Source organism: Cebus imitator, unplaced genomic scaffold (genome assembly GCF_001604975.1).
Source record: "Cebus imitator isolate Cc_AM_T3 unplaced genomic scaffold, Cebus_imitator-1.0 Scaffold290, whole genome shotgun sequence".
NCBI classification, from domain to species: Eukaryota; Metazoa; Chordata; class Mammalia; order Primates; family Cebidae; genus Cebus; species Cebus imitator.
In genome coordinates, this window is record NW_016107605.1 from 2,694,516 (window position 1) to 2,715,804 (window position 21,289).

The 21,289-nt window shown below is 38.2% G+C and overlaps 1 protein-coding gene across 1 annotated transcript; it reads right to left on the bottom strand.

Moving 5' to 3' along the window:
* Window positions 1-287: 287 nt before the first annotated feature.
* On the bottom strand, window positions 288-19,826 carry LOC108285089 (probable E3 ubiquitin-protein ligase HERC4). Its single transcript, XM_017502073.2, has 6 exons — window positions 19,461-19,826; window positions 18,173-18,239; window positions 14,689-14,771; window positions 10,370-10,553; window positions 3,668-3,770; window positions 288-1,510 (listed from the first exon to the last, which is right to left on the bottom strand). The coding sequence occupies exons 1-6, from the start codon at window positions 19,475-19,477 to the stop codon at window positions 1,302-1,304; spliced, it is 663 nt and encodes a 220-aa protein (XP_017357562.1). The 5' UTR covers window positions 19,478-19,826; the 3' UTR covers window positions 288-1,301.
* Between the last annotated feature and the right edge of the window lie 1,463 nt (window positions 19,827-21,289).

Genomic DNA, 21,289 nt, shown 5'->3' on the forward strand with positions numbered 1-21,289 from the left:
TTTGGAATTATGCATTTTAAAGATTTTTTAAAAGCACCCAATAGGGTTCATAGTCTCATTTAGTGTATACCATTAATAGCTTCAACAATTCAGATCAGGTTTTTCTGCATAGTGAGAGGTGAAAATATTCTTTTCAGTTTTTTTAAATTTTAGAATTGCAGGTAAGAGACTGCAGACCTCTATAAATTCATATGGGCATGGAAACAGCAATCCGAAATTTAAGAGACCCTCCCTGAGCCATCCCTCTTTCTGAAAAATTTTGACTCTTACATGAGAACCACTGAAAGTTTAAATATTAAAACAATAAATCTTTATTAAACAGTTTCACGGCATTTTTAAATAAATTTTAAAAATAAATATTTGCATTGTAGCAGAAAGTCACATGTATTGCATCCACTCACTTTTACAATTTAATGGCATGAGATAACTAAGCATCAGCACCATAAAACTGTTAAGATTTGTTTAATAAATTCAAGGAAATAGCTTTTTAAAGCACTGCAGCATCAATAATTTTGAAAGCTATAACCCAGAGATTGGTGCTCATAGTAGCCAGTTTCTTTTTATTACTGGCAAATGTAGAGACAAGAGTTCTTCTTCCAATACTAAATAGTTTCAACAATCCCCCATCTCTCAGCATGTCAGGATTCACAAAAGAGAAAAGAACTGCAGGTTATGTAGTATATTCCCTATTTGTGATTTAGGGTTGCACAAAGACACTTATTCTAGCAAAAAAGAAATGACTGTTTCCACCATGCTACCTTTTTTTTTTTTCATAGAGTCTCAGAGGAAGATTGAAATCATAATTTTTAACCTTTAAAAGTCTGCTCAGGTTCAATTACAACCATAGAAACTGTACTGGTATCAGAACATAACTATTTTATTACAAAACTTAGTATTATTTACAAAATGAAAAAATAATCAAATGACTATCGCAGGCCAAAGTTAAAGGTTTTTCACTCAATGATTGAAGAAAAATTAAGCAGTATTTCCATGCACTCACACCAGATCATTTCTGAAATATGCAAACTCTTGAAATTCATGTTAGTAAAACTTTAATGTATTCACAATACCTGTATGTTTATTGGAAGATGGTCAAAAAAAAGCCATGGTTCTGTACAGTAATATTAACAGTTTGTTCATTTTCCTTTAATTTTTTTGGCTTCCATGAACACTCGCAGATTGAACATTTTGCAAGTAAGAATTATAATAGTACTTCTGTCACCTTGCTGAATTCATCACCACAAGAAAAACACAAATAGTTTAATGCTTTTGCACTAAACTGAATAGTTGTAACTCCAAAGTTATATTAAACTGAAGCCTTCATTGTGATCAATAGCTTGGATCAGTTTAGAGCGTAGAGTTTCTTTTTCTGTATATTTTGGAAGATCCAGAAGATTAAAACAAGTATGGGAAACTGGGAGATATTCCTCACCACCTCCTGTTGGCTGGATGACTAGTTTCAGACTCTTCATACCAAGAATAGGAATGCGATCACTACCTGTCAAAAATACTGCCAAGAAAAAAATCAGTCAACCACTTCAAAACCAAAACTTAAAGTAGCAAGTAAAATTTCGTACAGTCTATAGCAGAGCTTCATATTAACATTTGCTCTAAGGTATTAACTTCCTGAATTTGTGGAAGACAAGTTTTTTGAGACACATACTAATTGCTCATCCACACAATATTTTTTCTTTCAAAGTATAATCTTAATAGTGGCACAAAGGAAGTGCTTAATAAACGTTTGATAAGTGAATAACTATTGCCATTCCTAAAACATTTTGAGAGCCCCCTTTTTTGGAGAACTCATTTAGGAACTAGTTGACAAACCAAATACAAAATGCAGTTTTGATTATGATTTATCTATTTGCTTTGTTTCTGTTATTTTTTGAGATGGAATCTCGCTCAGTTGCCCAGGCTGGAGTGCAGTGGTGTGATCTTGGCTCACTGCAAACTCCGCCTCCTGGATTCCAGTGATTCTCCTGCCTCAGCCTCCTGAGTAACTGGTACCTGGCTAATTTTGGTTATTTTTTAGTAGAGATGGGGGTTTTACCATATTGGCTAGGCTGGTCTCGAACTCTTGACCTTGTGATCCACCCGCCTTGGCCTCCCAAAGTGCTGGGATTATAGGCATACACCACTGTGCCCAGCCATTTCTGTTATTTTTTTATCAGAAATTTATAATGGGCAGCCAAAATTCGAATCACTTTTTTTTTTTTTTTTTTTTTTGAGATGAGTCTTGCTCTGTTGCCCAGGCTGGAGTGCAGTGGCACAATCACGGCTCATAGCAGCCTTGACCTCCTGGGCTCAAGCAATCCTCTCACCTCAGCCACTGGAGTAGCTGGGCGCACAGGCACGTGTCACCAAGCCCAGGGCTAATTTTTGTAGAGATGTGGTTTTGCCATGTTGCCCAGGCTCAAATCACTCTTAAAGAGTAATGATTTCTCATCCTTAAGACATACAAAAAAATTTGACCAAGATCCTCAAAGAGATTGCTAAAATATTCTTGTCAATAGCAGGAATATCAAAGAAAATGTTGCTGATTTAGACACAAATTCCGACAACTTTAAAAATAAGTCAAATTTCAATTAGAATATGGACTTTAACAGGAGGATAGACAGCCATCAGTTATAATGAGGGAAGTAAGGCCCAAAGTGTTTCATTTTATATAGAAATTCCCAAAGGTTTAGTCTTGAGCCAAAAGAAAAAGAAAATGAAGACCAAACAGAGAAAAGGGCATGTATACAGTTGGCCCTCCATATCTGTGGATTCTGTATCCATGGATTCAACCAACTGCAAACTGAAAATATTCTCAAAAAATGGATGCTTGTGACTACTGAAATGTTGACCTTTTTTCTTGACATTGGTTCCCAACAATACAGTATAACAACTATTTACATAGCATTTACATTGTATGAGGTATTATTAATACAAGTACATTCATGTGTCATTAAGTTCTGAGAAATGCAGCATTAGGCGATTTTGTTGTGTAAACATATATTTACACAACCTAGACAGTATAGTCTACTACACACCTAGGCTACAAACATGCAGAGCATGCTACTGTGCTGAATCCTGTATGTAAGTAACACAACAATAAGTATTTGTGTATCTAAACACAGAAAACGTACAGTAAAATTAAGGTATTATAATTTTATGGGACCACTATCGTATATGTGGTCTCTGATTCACTGAAAAGTCATTATGTGGCACATGACTGTAATCTAGAGATGATTTAAAGTATAAGGATGTGTGTTAATTGCAAATACTATGCCAATTTATGTAAAAAACCTGAGCATCTGTTGGATTGAGGTATCCTTGGCGGTGAGGTCTTGGAACCCACCCCCCATGTATGCTGAGGGATGACTACCCCAGAGATCTTTTTAGAAATCTAAAAGAATTCTACAATCCTAGTTGATTGTAACCACAGTTTAACATAGCGATAGTTTGCTTTAATTTCCAAGTTAGCTTCCGTTTTACTTCATAGAATCAATGCCATTTTGGAGGCAAGCTGAATTTAGCCTTTGAAATAAGAAAATAAATGTACTGAAGAGTGCAGATCAGTTATTTTATCAAAAAAAATTATTTGAAGATTAAAAACAAGACTTTGGAATAATATTGTAATTAGATTCCAGTCTCATAAAATAGACAACCAGTTAGAAATACTTACACAGAAATTGTTTCTTCTTTTCCAATGGTAATTCGTGAAATACTTCCCAAAAAATTTTTATCGTAGGATGTTCTGCCCAATATTCCCCTTTGTATTCTGTATTCTAAAAACAACATAATCTTGTATTAGTATTAAGGGATATTAGTTTTGTTTTGAATCTGGCAAACTGGCTACTGTATTAACACATAAAGCTAACACGGTCCAGGAAAGCTAACATGGTCCAGGAGTTTGAAACTCATGCAATTCAATGAACTACTCACTACTTCCTGGACATTTACAATTTGAAGCTATTAGTTCCAGGAGAAAAAGAAGAAACATGTAACAATCACCAGAAATCTCTCCCAGCACCTCAAAGAACAAGACAGGATCATACTATCATCTTCAAAAGTAAATATTTAAAGAGAAACATTACGGGACTATTAAAAGTTTGACATGGAATTATCTGTGATAATTAGAAAATTTTCACTTTCTGTATTCACGAACAGAAGTAAAACATTACACTCTATCCCTCCTTTTAAAAATACGGTACTAAGCAACACTAAAAATTTTCTGAGCTAGTGTCCAAGATGGCCACCTGCCTCCTGGTATTCATGCCCGTGTGTAGTAAGGATATTGTGAATATAAGGGATGTATGATTTCTGAGACTAAATCATAAAAAAAAAACTACGGTTTCAGCCCTTCTTCTGGATCACTCACTCTGGGGAGAACCAGTTGTCATTTCATGAGGATATTCAAACATCCCTATATGAAGAGAAGGTACTCATGGTCCTATATTAAGGCCTCCTGCCAACAGTTATGTGACTAAGCCACCTTGGAAGTGAATCTCTATCCTTTACTAGGCGCGTTCAGATGACTAGAGCACCAGCCAGTATTCTGACTGCAACTTCATGAGAGAACTCTGAGCCCAAACTACTCAGCTAAGCCACTCCTGAATTCCTGACCTACAGAAACCATGAGAAAGCAAAGTTTTATTGTTATTTTCAAGCCAGTAAGTTTTGGGGTAATTTGCAGCAATAGGACTAAATATCTCCTCTTTCAAAAATATTAGTACTGGCTGGGGACGGTGGCTCACGCCTGTAATCTCAGCACTTTGGGAGGCCGAGGTGAGTGTATCACTTGAGGTCAGGAGTTTGAGACCAGCCTGGCCAATATAGGGAAACCCCGTTTCTATTAAAAATACAAAAATTAGCCAGGCATGGTGGCAGGCGCTGAAGCAGGAGAACCAGTTGAACCTGAGAGGTGGAGGTTGCAGTGAATCAAGACTGTGCCATTGCACTCCAGCCTGGTCAATAAGAGTGAAACTCCGTCGTCTAAAAAAAAAAAAAAAAAAAAAAAAAAAAAAAAAAAAACGTTGTTAAAAAAAAAAAAAAAAAAAAAAAGAAAAAAGAAAATTAGTACTAGGAGAGAAGGGGATAGGAAGCAGAAAGGAAACAGTTCATATTGTAAAGTGCTTTTATCCAGCCACAGATGGCCTTAACTTTCCGTTCTTAAGATGCGTCAGGCCCTCTGATTATACCGTTCCCTCAGCCTATACCACCTAGACACATCCTTTCTTCTTTGGTCATCAGGCTAATTTTTACTCACCCTTTTAGGGCTCAGATTAAAGGTCATCTAACTCATTGATTCATCCAACAAATATGTAATGTGTTTTAGTCAATGTTTTGGGCCCTGGGAAAACTTCAGTGAACATAATCCTCACTTACCTTGTGGAGCTTACCATCTAGTGAGAGGCTTTCCCAGATTCATTTAGCCTAGATTAGGTTCCTCCTTATATACCATAAACTCTTTTTCATTGTATTCATCAAAACTAAATTTCTAGCTCCCTTATTAGGGCAAAGACCATGTCTCAATCTTATTTCCTGCTCTCTCCTTAATCTCTTGCATAGTTTCAGCTGCATATTATCAGGCACACAGTAGAGGCTCAATAAATACTTGCTCTTGAATTTTGGACTCTCCTTATTTGTAGCCATGATTTATCTCAATCACTGAACTCTCAATAATTCAAATCTGCAAAATATTTGCTGTTAGGTGCAAACAAGTCTGAAGAAAATGGTTTGAATTCTAGCACTCAATTTATTAAACTGTTTGAATTAGTCTGTGAACATGCTAGTGGAGAATGCAAAGAGGATGGCTAAAGTTTTTCTTTCTTTTAAATCTCTAAATGGTTTGGTAGAAATGTGCACACATGTCCTGATTAAGAAAGAACATTTACAGCTCCAAATCATACACTAAAATTGTAATGAATCAGACATATAATAGAAATCAAAGTATCAAGTATAAATACACTAAAATATACTTTTTAAGATGTCTTTTTTTTTTTTTTCTTAAGAGATGGGGTTTCTCCATGTTGGCCAGGCTGGTCTCGAACTCCTGACCTCAGGTGATTCACCCACCTCGGCCTCCCAAAGTGCTGGGATTACAGGCGTGAGCCACCGTGCCCGGCCTAAGATGTCCTGTCTTAACTGAATGAACACTTCCATCAATTGTCACTTCAGGCAAGGTTTCAGGTACTTACTGAGCACTCTTCTAGGTGCTGGGAATACAGCAGTGAACAAAGAGGCAAAAATTCTCCCCTCATGGTGCTTACATTGTAGTGGTGGGGAAGGAGCAACCGTAAAGACAAATAAGTAAAATTATGTCAAATCCAAAGAAGCAGAATAAAACAGTGAGGGGAGACAGGATATGTAGCAGGAGAGAGGATTGCAATTTTATATCAGTTATCCAGTGAAGGTCTCTGAGAAGGTGTAAACACAGAAAGGAAGGGCAAGAATCTTTCGATCTTATCAGGGGAAGAGAATTCCAGGCACATGGAAAAGGAAACAGAACCGCCCTAAGACTGGAGTGTGCCTGGAGGGATCTAGGCTCAGCAAAGAGGTTAATAAGGCTGAGGCAGAGTGAGAGGAACAATGACAGAAGATGAGGCAAGGAAGGACAAATTGTGTAGGATCTAAAGAGTAATGAGAAGCCGTTATATCATTTTCGTTTTAAGGTGATTAGCGGTGGAATCCATTTCCACCGGGGGACGCCTTAGAGTTAGTATCTACAGGCTTCTTCTCTTGAGCAGATCAATTTACCCCCACACAGGACCCTTCAATCTCCTTCCTGAAGGGTTTACACCTGGCTACCAGCTGCAAGGCATCCTGTTTTACCTAGTTTCCCAAATTGTAAAGCCAAGCTGTCTTTTGCTGGGTAGGAGAGGAGATGTGAATGGTCCAATTATTCTTTAAAATTGCTGTAAAGTAATTCTATTGTCCTTAGTCCAACCCTCATCCCTGCCATTAACGGTAATATGGTATACCAATTCTTGAGTCTTGCAGATTCTAGGGCATAAAATGAGTTGCCTCCTGACAATCCTGTCCCTCTGGAGGCTTAGAATTCAATTTTTCTCTGCACTAAGTCACTCATCAATTTATCTCCTTATTTTCTGTCTTCTAAAACTATTTCTTCTCTTGTTCATTAAATTTTCATTTTTCAGTGTGTGTATTCCTATTTTTATTCCATCACTGTCATTCTAGTGAGATTTTGGGAGGGAGCGGCTATGTTTATTCCATGTTTAATTAGAAGTCCTAGGCTGGGCGCGGTGGCTCAAGCCTGTAATCCCAGCACTGTGGGAGGCCGAGGCGGGTGGATCACGAGGTCAAGAGATCGAGACCATCCTGGTCAACATGGTGAAACCCCGTCTCTACTAAAAATACAAAAAATTAGCTGGGCATGGTGGCACGTGCCTGTAATCCCAGCTACTCAGGAGGCTGAGGCAGGAGAATTGCCTGAACCCAGGAGGCGGAGGTTGCGGTGAGCCAAGATCGCGCCATTGCACCCCAGCCTGGGTAACAAGGGCGAAACTCCGTCTCAAAAAAAAAAAAAGAAGTCCTAATTATCTCACACCTGTAATCCCAGCACTTTGGGAGGCCGAGGCGGGTGGATCACGAGGTCAAGAGATCGAGACCATCCTGGTCAACATGGTGAAACCCCGTCTCTACTAAAAATACAAAAAATTAGCTGGGCATGGTGGCGCGTGCCTGTAATCCCAGCTACTCAGGAGGCTGAGGCAGGAGAATTGCCTGAACCCAGGAGGCGGAGGTTGCGGTGAGCCAAGATCGCGCCATTGCACCCCAGCCTGGGTAACAAGGGCGAAACTCCGTCTCAAAAAAAAAAAAAAAGAAGTCCTAATTATTATTAAAATCTTATTCCTTAAATGAGTAAACAGTAATACTGGCCATTTTCTGATGTGTATATAGTTCTGTAAGTTCTAAGAAGATGTGCAGATCTATGTAATCGCTGCCACAATTAGGGTACTGAACAGTCCCATTACTGTTATGCTCTGAGATGTCTCTTGTGCTGCCTCCTCTGAAGTCACACCTTCCCGCTCAACCCCTAGCTCCTATTCACTATAATTGTCTTTTAAGAATGTCACATAAATGGAACCATACAGTATGCAATAATTTGAAACTGGCTTTCTTTACTCAGCATAAAGCCTCAGAATCATCCAGTTGTTGCATGTATCAACAGTGCCTTTTTTTTCTTTTTTGAGGTAGGGTCTTGCTTTGATGCCTACATCAGAGTGCGATCGAGGCCCACTGCAGCCTCCACCTCCTGGGCTCATGGGATCCTCCCACCTCAGCCTATCCAGTAGCTGGGACTAGGGGTGCACATAACCATGACCTGCTAATTTTTGTATTTTTTGTAGATACGGGGTTTCATCATGTTGCCCATACTGCTCTTGAACTCCTGGGCTCAAGCGATTTGCCAACCTTAGCCTCCCGAAGTGCCAGGATTACAGGTGTTGTGCATTTCTTTTTAACACTTAGTAGTTATTCTGCTGAATAGGTATACTGTAGTCGGTTTACCCATTCACCCACAGAAGGACATCTAGGTTGTTTCCAGTTTTTTACTCATTTGCAAATTTAAAAAAGTATTTAAAAATTAGGGTAAAACACACATACCATACAGTTTACTTATTAATCATTTTAAGTGTACACTTCAGTAGCATTAATCACATTCACATCGTTGTACCACCATCCATCTCCAGAATTCTTTACATCTTGTAAAACTAAAACTCTGTTCCCTTTGTTTATACTTTTGTGTGAATATAATTTAATACCTGGGAGTAGGACTGCTAGGTCATATAGTAAATGTATGTTTAACTTTATAAGAAACCGCTACTGTTTCCAAGTGATTATCCCATTTTGTGTCCCCACCAGCAACATATAAATGTTCCTGATGCTTTGCACCTATGAAGATGACTAACATAAAAAATAAAGTGGTAAGTGCTAGCTGTTTTTTTTTTTATGTTAGTCATCTTAATAGGTGTACAGTAGCTAACGAATTATAAATGCACAAATTACAGGATGCTATGTTATAAAGATGAAAAATCAACAGGTCAACTCTGCGTGTATCTTCTTCAAAGCTGATCTAACCTTGCACTTTCTGTCACCCAGGCTGGAGTGCAGTGGCATAATCTCGGCTAACTGCAAACTCTGCCTCCCGGGTTCAAGTGATTCTCATGCCTCATCCTCCCAAGTTGCTGGGATTACAGGTGTGCGCCACGACACCTGGCTAATTTTTGTATTTTCAGTAGAGACAAGGTTTCACCGTGTTGGCCAGGCTGGTCTCGAATTCCTGGCCTCAAGTGATCCACCATACCTGGCTTAACCTAACACTTTCTATTAAATGTTTATTGGAAGACATATTTGATAATTACTCTGCTAAAAAATGTGACACTGAGACTAAACAGAAAAAAGGAAACAAAGATTTTTAAACATCACAACTGCTTTTCATAATGGTTTTCCTAGGACTGAGGCAGAATGAAAACCCATTCAATTTTGGCTATGGCTTCTATCTAGCTGTGTCATAGATGACATTTTTCTTTTGAGACAGGGTCCTGCTCTGCCATCCAGGTGGAATGCAGTGGTATAATCATGGCTCACTGCAGCCTCAATCACCTGGACTCAAGTGATGCTCCCATCCCAGCCTTCCAAGAGTAGAGTAGCTAGGAACATAGGTATTTGCCACCACATCTGGCCAATTTTAAAAATTATTTTTATTTATTTATTTTTTTGAGACAGAGTCTTGCTCTGTCGCCCAGGCTGGAGTGCAGTGGCACAATCAATCTCAGCTCACTCCAACCTCTGCCTCCCAGATTCAAGCAATTCTCCTGCCTCAGCCTCCTGAGTAGCTGGGATTGTAGGCACATGTCACCACGTCCAGCTAATTTTTGTATTTTTAGTAGAGACGGGGTTTCACCAAGTTGGCCAGGCTGGTCTTGAACTCCTGATCTCAGGTGATCCACCCACCTTGGCCTCCCAAAGTGCTGGGATTATAGGCATGAGCCACTGCGCCTGGCCTAAATTATTTTTAGAGATGAGGTCTCACTATGTTGCCCAGGCTGCTGTTGAACTCCTGCCCTAAAGTGATCCTCTTGCCTAAGCATCCCAAACTGCTGGAATTACAGGCAGGAGCCATTGTGCCTGGCCAGATGAGTTTTCTGTATCAATACCACCAATTACAATAGTGCCTAATTCATACACAGTTCAAATCCATTCATTGTGGGGTACGAAGGGGTAGAGTGCTTCCCTATAAAATGAGTGTAATAAAGTATATAAAATAAAAAATAATACATAAAAAGGCAAGATTTCCATATATAAGCGATATTCTTCTTTTGCCTTTCCATTTAAGCAGTATCAGAGATTAGTTTTCCCCTACCTTTTCTAACTCCTTCCAATCATAGTTTGTATTTCCAATGACCATTGCCTGTAGTTCATTAGGCTGAAAGAGCAGCAGAACTTTTCCTCCACAGACCTTATGAAAGCCCGCATGAAAAGCATCAAATAAGGAAGCCACTGATTTATTGAATATGTAATCCACATAAGCATCAACAAACTCTTGCCTAGAAATGAAAAAGCACAAATGTACAGATTATGAAAATCATTTATGAAGAATACATTATGTAGTCTTATTAAAACTTCAGGCCAGGTGCGGTGGCTCACGCCTATAATCCCAGCACTTTGGGAGGCCGAAGTGGGCGGATTATGAGGTCAAGAGATCGAGACCATCCTGGTCAACATGGTGAAACCCTGTCTCTACTAAAAATACAAAAATTAGCTGGGCATGGTGGCTCACGCCTATAGTCCCAGCTACTTGGGAGGCTGAAGCAGGAGAACTGCTTGAACCCAGGAGGTGGAGGTAGTGGCGAGCCGAGATTGCGCCATTGCACTCCAGCCTGGGTAACAAGAGTGAAACTCCGTCTCAAAAAAACAAAACAAAAAAACAAACTTCACGTGCTCTTGCAATTTCTGCTACATATCTACAAAACTGAGAATGTATGATGTATGAGCGGGGTTCAAACAGGATAAAATTAAAGTCATTATGGAAAAAGCTGTTATTCTTTCTATATGAAAATCAGCTATATCCATGAGGCATTCAGTTATTCTTAGGATATTCCTTTTTTTTTTAGACGGAGTCTCACTCTGTCACCCAGACTAGAGTGCAGTGGCATGATCTCGGCTCACTGCAACCTCTGCACCCTGGGTTCAAGAGATTCTCTTGCCTCAGCCTCCTGAGTAGCTGAGATTACAGGTGCCTGCCACTGTGCCCAGTTAATTTTTTTATTTTTAGTAGAGACAGGGTTTCAACATATTGGTCAGGGTGGTCTTCAACTCCTGACCTCATGATCCACCTGCTTCAGCCTCCCAAAGTTCTGGGATTACAGGTGTGAGCCACTGTGTCCAGCCTTAGGCTATTGTTAATGGAAAAAATGTCATTTTCTAACGGGGAGAATGATGCAAATGGCTATCAAAATAATTTTGGGATTCAGACCATTTTACAAACTATAGCCTTCTTTTCCTTCAGTTCCAAGGATTCTGAACAACATTTATTTTAATAAATACCTAAGAGAGGGTACTAGGCATTCTTTCAGGATCATCATTAAAGAGTACAAGTGTAGTTTCTTTTCAAATGTATGTGTGACTCACATACATAATCACTTCTGATTCTCTTATGATATAAAAGGAAACTCTAAAGAAAAAAAGGAAGCCACTTTAACCCCTGAATTTGAACAACTGTTTTATTCAATTTGTTTTGTTTTGCTAGCCACAAATTTTTTATGATGCTATCTGGTCAAATAAATAATGAGAATAGGTACTAGAAGACTTCACTATTTCATATCTTTGTTCTCCAAGTAATAAATGATGATTTGCAATAGGAATAATGGTAAATTGCCTTTAAAAACCAAATTTTTTAAAAAAAGTATATTTAGAAGGTCCTAAAATTTTTTCACATTACAAAAACAGCTTTATCAAAGTAAGACATATCAATAGTTTAAAATACCAAATAATAACAATCCTAATAGCCAACATTTACTTGAGCACTACATGTGCTAGGTCTATTCTAAGTACCTTAAAATATTGTCTCATCTAATCCTCAACACCATGAAGGTACAATTTGTCATTCCATTTAACAGAGAAGGACACCTAGGCACTGAGACATCAACTAATTTACTTAACGTTATAAAGCTTCTAAGTAGCGGAATCGGATTCAATCCTTTGGACCAAGTCCCTGGCAACAGTCACTACTAAAGAACTGTTAACAGAATAGAAGGGAGCAAAGCAACTCTGTCCTGCACTTCTCCACCAGAAATTCCTGCTATTCAAAGGCAACTCTTTGTTAACTCTTTTTGCTATTCCAATTGATATTTATATTCAAGCTTTTAACAACACAGTTCTATAGTTACTCCTTAAATTTCAATTTGGTTTGGATTTATCTTTTAATGGAGTCTTGCTCTTGTTGCCCACGCTGGAGTGTAATGGTGTGATTTTGGCTCACTGCAACCTCGGCCTCCTCTACTGGGTTCAAGTGATTCTTCTGCCTCAGCCTCCTGAGTAGCTGGGATTATAGGCATGCGCCTGGCTCATTTTGTATTTTTAGTAGAGACGTGCTTTCTCCATGTTGGTCAGGCTCGTTTCAAACTCCTGGCCACAGTTGATCTACCGTGCCAGGCCGGATTTACCTTTAATGTAATTATCCCATTCACTTTCCACTACCCTGCACATCTATTACATTTATATAATAATTTTTGGTTCAATATTTGTTAACATTTCTATATTGTCCACAGTTATGCTGTATTCTATGATTACTTTTCTCTTAAAAAGAACTTCTGGCTGGGCCCCGTGGCTCACGCCTGTAATCCCAACATTTTGGGAGGTCGAGGTGGGCAGATCACAAGGTCAGGAGCTCGAGACCAGCCTGGCCAACATGTTGAAACCCCATCTCTACTAAAAATACAAAAATTAGCTGGGCGTGGTAATGGGCACCTGTAGTCCCAGCTACTCGGGAGGCTGAGGCAGAAGAATCCCTTGAACCCAGGAGGCAGAGGTTGTAGTGAGCAGAGATCGCACCACTGTACTCCAGCCTGGGTGACAGAGGGAGACTCTGCCTCAAAACAACAACAAAAACTTCTATTTTCCTTAGTTTGCTACTTCATCCCCAACTTCTCCAAAAGAAATATCCATTTCCTCTAGATTCATTCAAAATATTAGGTGCTTTCAGTTGCATTTCTCTCCTCGAGCCCTCCATACTCTTGGTGTAATCCAGAGAGTTAGCTCTCTAAATCTATACAGCTATTGATCCTTCAGAAAGAATCTTTGCTTGTTTGAATCCTGGTGGTGTTTTGTTGCTTTTATAATCCTGTGTCTTCCTCTTTCTTCGTTTAATTCCTTTAGTAGATAGAACACATCCTCCAGTAACTTCCTGAGAAAAAGGCATCAGAAGTAAATTCTCTGAGACTGTGCATGTATGAAAATGTTTTTAAACACTCACACACTTGATAATTTGGATACAGAATTTGAAGTTAAAAGTAATTTTCTTCCAGAATTTTGTTCTGCTAGCTTCCAGTGTTCTTTACAAGTCTGATGTTATTGATTCTTAGGTCTGTGGGTTTTTTGGACCATTTTAGGGTTCTTTTGTCTTTGAAAATTTTGAAAATTTCATGTATCTTCTCTTGGTATTGATCTTTTTTCCACTTCGCATCCTTTCAAGCTTGAAAGGATGTCATTCGTTTCTGGAAAGTTGTTTTTTTAAAAAATATTTTATTGACAAATTTCATTCATTCCATTTTTTCAAATGAAATTATTTTTCTATTTTTAATTGTATGTCATGCATCATTCTAAGGATACTGATTTCAGTCTCCTCCAACGTTTTGTCCTTCGACCTGCATGGTTCCTGGCTTCTTGCCATTCTTTTTGACTGTTCTGGTCTTTTCTTTAATGTCTATTGATCTTTGACTATTGAGTTACATTTTAAATGTTAGGCAGTTTCCCCAGAAGTGGATCTTCCACTATACAGTGCCAAGGAGGAGGGAGTTATAGATTTTCAGAACCTAATCTCCCTGTTTTCAGTTCAGCTCCCTGCCTCTGGCAGTGTCCACGTGTCCTCAAATCCACAGTCCCTTTAGTTCAATTTCTCCAGAAGGTAAATTTCCAATCTCCTGCCCAGTCCGGAGAGAGGTAGCTGCCAGGTTCCTGGTGTGCTAAGGGAAGCTAGCACTTTCATTGTTGTTTTAAATCCAATGTTAGCATGGGAAACTAGTTTCTAACTGCTTCTTGTAAGAGTCAACCTTTGTTTCTAGCATTTCCCCAAACACCATGCACTTTCTAAAGGTATGTTTTATTCTCAGCACTTAAACTTTTGTTCTGCGAAGTGATCCAACTGGCTTCTTGGCTCCTCTTTTCCATCTCATGTTGCAGCTTTCTCTGGTTTGCTAAAGTTAATTTTGACTATTTTCGGGCTTCCAAAAATGTTTGCTGCTGTCACTTCTCCCTTATCTTTGTTTTAATGTCTTCAAGGGATTTCAGAAGGAAAAGGCAGATTATTTCCTCATTAACCACTCAAAATTAAAGTTTTATTGAAGTAAAAACTTAGGGTTGTGACACGTTTTCTTTTTTTTTTTTTTTTCACGTTTTCTACATACAGAAGAAAATGTCTACTGAATCTTATTATTCCCACGGTTGCTGCTATAATTCACTTACCGATTTTGTTTGTTAACAGCTGTGTCTGCACCATTTACAACCAGCTCTTTCACTTCTGTTGCACCAAAGTTTTCAACTGTGATCTATTAATTTAAATTTTTAAAAAAAGTCAATGTCAGACTCAAAACTTAGAGTATTTTAATAATCTATTATTATATTCTACCTTTCTCGCATTTAATAAAAAGACTAATAAATTTGAGATAAAATTCTGCTATCATAGCTTATTTGAGAATTCTGCTTAAAGCCATAACTAGAAATTCTGATCCTCTCTAGTTTGAAATCCTACCATGATCCCCTAACTACAAATTACCAAGTGTTTGGTAAGTTACTAAGGAAACTAAGCATTTCTTATGCATAAAACTTTAGAATGGTTACTGTAAGAATAAAATATTAGAAAGGATGTTTTCCTTAGATGAGTGATAAAATCCAAGCATCGGAATGCATTCAGCTTAGAAAACCATGCATTCTTCCCACATGACAACTGCTACTCTAGGGTTCCTCTATCAGCCTTGTAAATGTAATCACAGGCAGGTTTCTAGTTATGTACTAATTTGATTTATAAGGATAGTCAGATATTTTGAAATTAGGTATTTCTTTTACCTCTAGAATTTTTCTACAAATATTACCACTCCCACTTTTGCAACTTTTCTTCTGCTATTTCTTCTTTGTGGAATATTACCCTCTTTTACGAAAATCTGCTATTTATAAAATACTATGATGGGAGTGGGATGTTAGATGAATATTTCTGCTCTGAAATTTACTATCTAGTAAAAAAAGAGAAATGTAATATATAAAGAACTAATTATAATAAAATGATCCATTTATAAGAGAGATATGAATGAAATGTTATCAGATCATAGAGGAATGAAAATGGAATTCTAACTAGAGGAAGTGTGAAAGACCTTGAGGAAGAAATGCCATTTGAAAAGCACCTACAAGTACAGGCAGTATTTTGAAAGATTAAGAAGAGAGCCGGGCGCGGTGGCTCACGCCTGTAATCCCAGCACTTTGGGAGGCTGAGGCGGGTGGATCACGAGGTCAAGAGATCGAGACCATCCTGGTCAACATGGTGAAACCCCCGTCTCTACTAAAAATACAAAAAAATTAGCTGGTCATGGTGGCGCATGCCTGTAATCCCAGCTACTCAGGAGGCTGAGGCAGGAGAACTGCCTGAACCCAAGAGGCAGAGGTTGCGGTGAGCCGAGATCGCGCCATTGCACTCCAGCCTAGGTAACAAGAGCGAAACCCCACCTCAAAAAAAAAAAAAAAAAAGAAGAGAGTGAGATTTCAGACAGAGAATATCGATTGAACAAAAAATTAGATATTACAGTAAGTGCCAAGTTTCTGAAAATGTATGGCAAGTGGCTCTGCAAAAGAGGAAGGTAAGGTATATTCAAACAAACAAACACACAAAAAACAAAACACTGTGTGGTCCAGGCACAATGGCTTATCCCAGCAATTTGGGAGGCTGAAGCGGGTGGACCACGAAGTCAGGAGTTCGAGACCAGCCTGACCAACATTGTGAAATGCTGTCTCTACTAAAAATACAAAAATTAGCCAGGCGTGGTAGCGCATGACTGTAATCCCAGCTACTTGGGAGGCTGAGGCAGGAGAATCACTTCAACCCAGGAGGTAGAAGTTGCATTGAGCCAAGGTTGCGCCACTACACTCCAGCCTGGGCAATAAGAGCAAAACTCTGTCTCAAAAATAATAATAATAAAATAAAAACCTAACATGGGTATAAGTGAATCAAATGAAAAAGAGAACCCAAATGTCATATAAAATAGTTTTGTTTTGTTTTTTAAAAATTTTATGGTCCCTTATTCTAACAGGAACATATTTTGGAAAATGCTTTTCTGTTATCTGGATTCGTGAAGAGCAACTTTTTTTTTTTTTTTGAGATGGAGTCTCACTCTGTCACCCAGGCTGCAGTGCAGTGCTGTGATGTTGGCTCACTGAAACCTCTGCCTCCTGGGTTTAAGCAGGAGGCCTTAAACCTCTCCTGCCTCAGCCTCCTGAGTAGCTGGGATTACAGGCGTGCACCACCACGCCTGCCTAATTTTTGTATTTTTAGTAGAGATGAGGTTTCACCATTGTTGGCCAGGCTGGTCTCGGAACTCCTGACCTCAAGTGATCTGCCCACCTTGGCCTCCCAAAGTGCTGGGATTACAGGCATGAGCCACTGAGCCCGGCCAGAAAATCGTTTTAAAAATTCATTTTTCTTGAAAAAAACTATGAACATGTAATTTTTTTCTTTTTGGCAAATCTTATGGCAGCAAAATATGGCATCTTTTGACAGCTTTGACAACAAAACCATAAAGAAAACTGTTGTGTGTGTGGTGAGTGGCAAACAAATATACAAATAAAAAAATTTTAAAAAGAAAAAGAGGCTAAGCACGGTGGCTCACACCTGTAATACCAGCACTTTGAAAGGCAGGCAGATCACCAGGTCAAGAGATTGAGATCATCCGGGCCAACATGGTGAAACCTTGTCTCTACTAAAAATAATTAGCTGGGCGTGGTGGTGTGCACCTGCAATCCCAACTACTTGCGGGGGCTGAGGCAAGAGAATCACTTGAACCTGGGAGGCAGAGGTTACAGTGAGCTGAGATCATGCCACTGCACTCCAGCCTGGTGACAGAGCCAGAGCCAGACTCCGTCTAAAAAAAAAAAAAAAAAGAAAAAGAAAAGAAAAGGAAAGGAAACTGAAGGTTTTACAATTTCCCCAGAGTCTAATTTATAATATTCAAATTGTTCCCTTCTGGAGGGCCTTATCATAACTTCTATGGATTTTCTCATATCTAATTGCCAACTAGTCTACTCCTGCCATATCCTCATTTATTAATGGCTTTGCATGTGACTGGATCAGTTATTTAACATCCTTTTCGTTGCCTTAGTGAAACCGTGCATCTTTTACAAGATTTGCCATTTCATTTTCCAAATGATATTGCAATGTATTTGCATTTGTTTTATCTATGTTATCCAACAGTGAGTAAGACAAGATGGGCAAGGATGAATGTTGTGTGAAATACAACAGAATGTACCAGTGGAAATTTATGTTTTTAAGTTTAGTAGTAATATTCTCATAATAACCTTTTGCTTCTCTAAAGCATTTCTGTAACTCCAGACTCAAAAATGAACACATGGATAAAGAGGATGTCTTGTATTTGTAAATATCTTTAGCATAATAATAAATCACATAGGTTTAAGTAACAGAGGTTGGTATGTATACTGACTTCCAAAGTAATGACTTTTTTCAGTTTTCTTCATCTGTAAAACATGGATAATCCTAACCTCATTGGATTGTTGAGGATTAAATGAAATGCATGTACTATGACTAGCTAGCACATAGTAAATGCTCAATAAATGTTAGCTAAAGGGTTCTTTAATAATTCCATCCATCAAAATAAAGAAAAACTGTAAGACACAGCTCTTAAATAAAAGGGATGATGAATAATCAGGCTAATTTGTCTTTCCATCTTACCGTAAAATTAAGACAAAATGTTTCCTCTATGTCATCTTCTGGATAATCCAGTAATTGTTGCATGCTTCTGCAAAATAATATATATGTTTCTTAGGGCAAAATCATTATTGGGTATTTTGACTATTTTACTTATGAATATGTATATACTTCTCAGTCACTTAAAATCCTTTTTGTCAGTCTGTAATTTTATATTTTTTTCAAAATAGTGAATAAACAATGGCAAACTTATAAATGATGCTGAAGGAAAAAAATTAGACAAAGGTTCTTATCACGTTTCTGAATACAAAAGGCCATGTATCCACTTATTTTAACATTTTTCCTTATTTTACTTTCCTAAGATGGAGTCTTGCTCTGTTGCCCAGGCTGGAATGCAGTGGCATGATCTCAGCTCACTGCAACCTCCACCCCCTGGCTTTTTAAGCAATTCTTCTGCCGCAGCCTCCAGAGCAGCTGGGATTACAGGCGTGTGCCACCACACCCAGCTAATTTTTGTATTTTTAGTAGAGATGGGGTTTCACCATGTTGGCCAGGCTCGTCTTGAACTCCTGACCTCGTGATCTGCCTGCTTTGGCCTCCCAAAGTGCTGGGATTATAGGCGTGAGCCACCATACCTAGCCCATTTGTCCTTATTTATATGCAATTTTTAATCCATTTTATTTAATAAATAAAAATAAATTTCACATATTCAAACTAGGAATGAAGGTTATCAGAAGTAAAAGTCCAAATAAATCATTTAATCACTCTCAGAAAAAATTGCTTTCCTAAGGTGATTACCTGTTATTTGCAAAGTATTACCAAATAACTTAAAAAAAAATTTTTTTTTGAGACAGATCTTGCTCTGTCACCCAGGCTGGAGTGGTACGGTGCAATCTCGGCTCATTGAAACCTCCACCTCCTAGGCTCATGTGATTCTCTTGCCTCAGCCTCCTCAGTAGCTGGGACTACAGGCGTGGGCCACCACGCCTGGCTAATTTTTTGTAGTTTTAGTATAGATGGGGTTTCGCCATGTTGGTCACGCTGGTATCAAACTCCTGACCTTAAGTGCTAGGATTGTATGTGTGAGCCAAGGCACTAGCCAAATTTAGTCTTTCAATAGAAAATTTTGACCTGAGTAACATAATCGATTTTCCTTTATTAGAGGGGCATTTGTTTAGTTTATCTCGGAGATTTAAGAAGAACAACAAAAAATATACATTCATAGAAGGAAAGCTTTCTGTACATTCCCCACTTCTTATCTCCCACACCCTACTACCTTTTGACAGTTTTGTTTTGTTTTTTTACAACTAACCTCCCAACATCAGGCATTAGTTCTTTTAAATCATCCAAGGATGGCTTCTTTTTCAGTAGTTTCTTATATAAAGCCAAAGGAAAATGGAGGTCCACAATAGTAAAATTGTAAATAGCTAAGCCACAGATAACACCAATCAAATGGAACAAATCACTGTCTTCAAATGTCTAAAAATATAAGAAAAAGTACAGACATGTCCTCCAAGTTAAAATATTAAATTTTCTATGATTACATAAATATGCTCATAGTATACAATTTTGAAGATAGAGAAAAAAGTAATAAATAAAAAAATTAATATCTTGCTGAGATCACACTATACATATGACTTTACAACTGTTTTTTCCAAGACACACAAGCATATTCATGTCACTCAACATTAAGTTAATGGGTGCAATAATTACTCTAACTTTTTTTCTGATTTAAATATACACATTTGAAATTTGGAAAACAAAGAAAAAACATAAGAAAGAAAATGATAAACATCTGTAAACCAATCACTCAGGAATAATGATCAAAAATTTTGTGTGTATTTTCACCTACAATAAGCTCAGAAAAATAATTTTAATATGCTGTATTTAAGATTTTATCTCTTTCTAATTACAATGAGTATCATGTCATTAAATGTTCTTCTAAAACATGACTTTTTGTTTTTGTTTTTGTTTTTTTGAGACAGGGTCTCCCTCTGTTGCTCAGGCTGGAGTGCAGTGGCGTGGTCTCCGCTCACTGCGATGTATGCCTCCTGGGTTCAAGTGATTCTCCCGCCTCAGCCTCCTGAGTAAGTGAGATTACAGGCGTGCGCCACCACAGCCCGGCTAATTTTTGTATTTTTAGTAGAGATGGGGTTTCACCATATTGGTCAGGCTGATCTTGAACTCCTGACCTCAGGTGATCCCACCTCCCAGAGCGCCGGGATTACAGGCATGAACCACCACGTCCGCCCAAAACATGACTTTTTAATGGCTGCATATTGTATCATGAAAGTACAATGAGTTGCTAAATTTAGCTGTTTTACTCTAGTTGGATGTTTAGATTACTGAAACATACTTACACGACTGACACACTGAAAATGTTTATTTTTTCCTTCATCTTTATAACAGTAATATGTATTTACAGAAAACTGTGAGCATGATGGCTAAAGAATAAACGTTATAAATTAGACCTGGACTTCAGCCTGGTTTGGCAGTCTAGCTCTGTGTTTTCAAAGATAAATATAGTATTTATCTCATATGATTGTTATGAGGATTACATGGGATAATATATGTTAAACACTTTTAGCACAGTTCTTGAAGCACACATGAAAAGTTCAATAAACGTCAGTTATACTACCTAGCTAGTAATATTAAAAATAAGATGGGCAACTTTTTGCATATCTTGGTCCACAGTTTGAAATATTTCCCTAGGAGAAATTCTACTTCCTAAGGAAAAATTCGTAAGTCAAAAGATAGTCAAGCACATTGCCAATCTGCTTTCCTCTACCCCTGTTCCAGTTTGAACTGCTATTTGCAGTACAGGAAAATGCCCCACTCTTCATGTTTTCATCTGTATATATACTCTACACATACACAAACTCATTTTTGTTTTGAGTTTAAAATGACAACTTGCTTTAGTACACATTTCTATTTGTGATACCGAAAAGCAGAAATATGTGGGTGCTCATGAAATATCTCCTCAGGTACTTGGTCCACTTATCTTTTGGGAGATAGTGTTTTTCTTTTGTATTTGAATTCTTCATATATGAGGAGTATTACTCTGCACCATATTTGTTACATACAACCCGGTCTGTTACATGCTTTTCAATTTTATGTCTTCTGCTATGCATAAATATAACA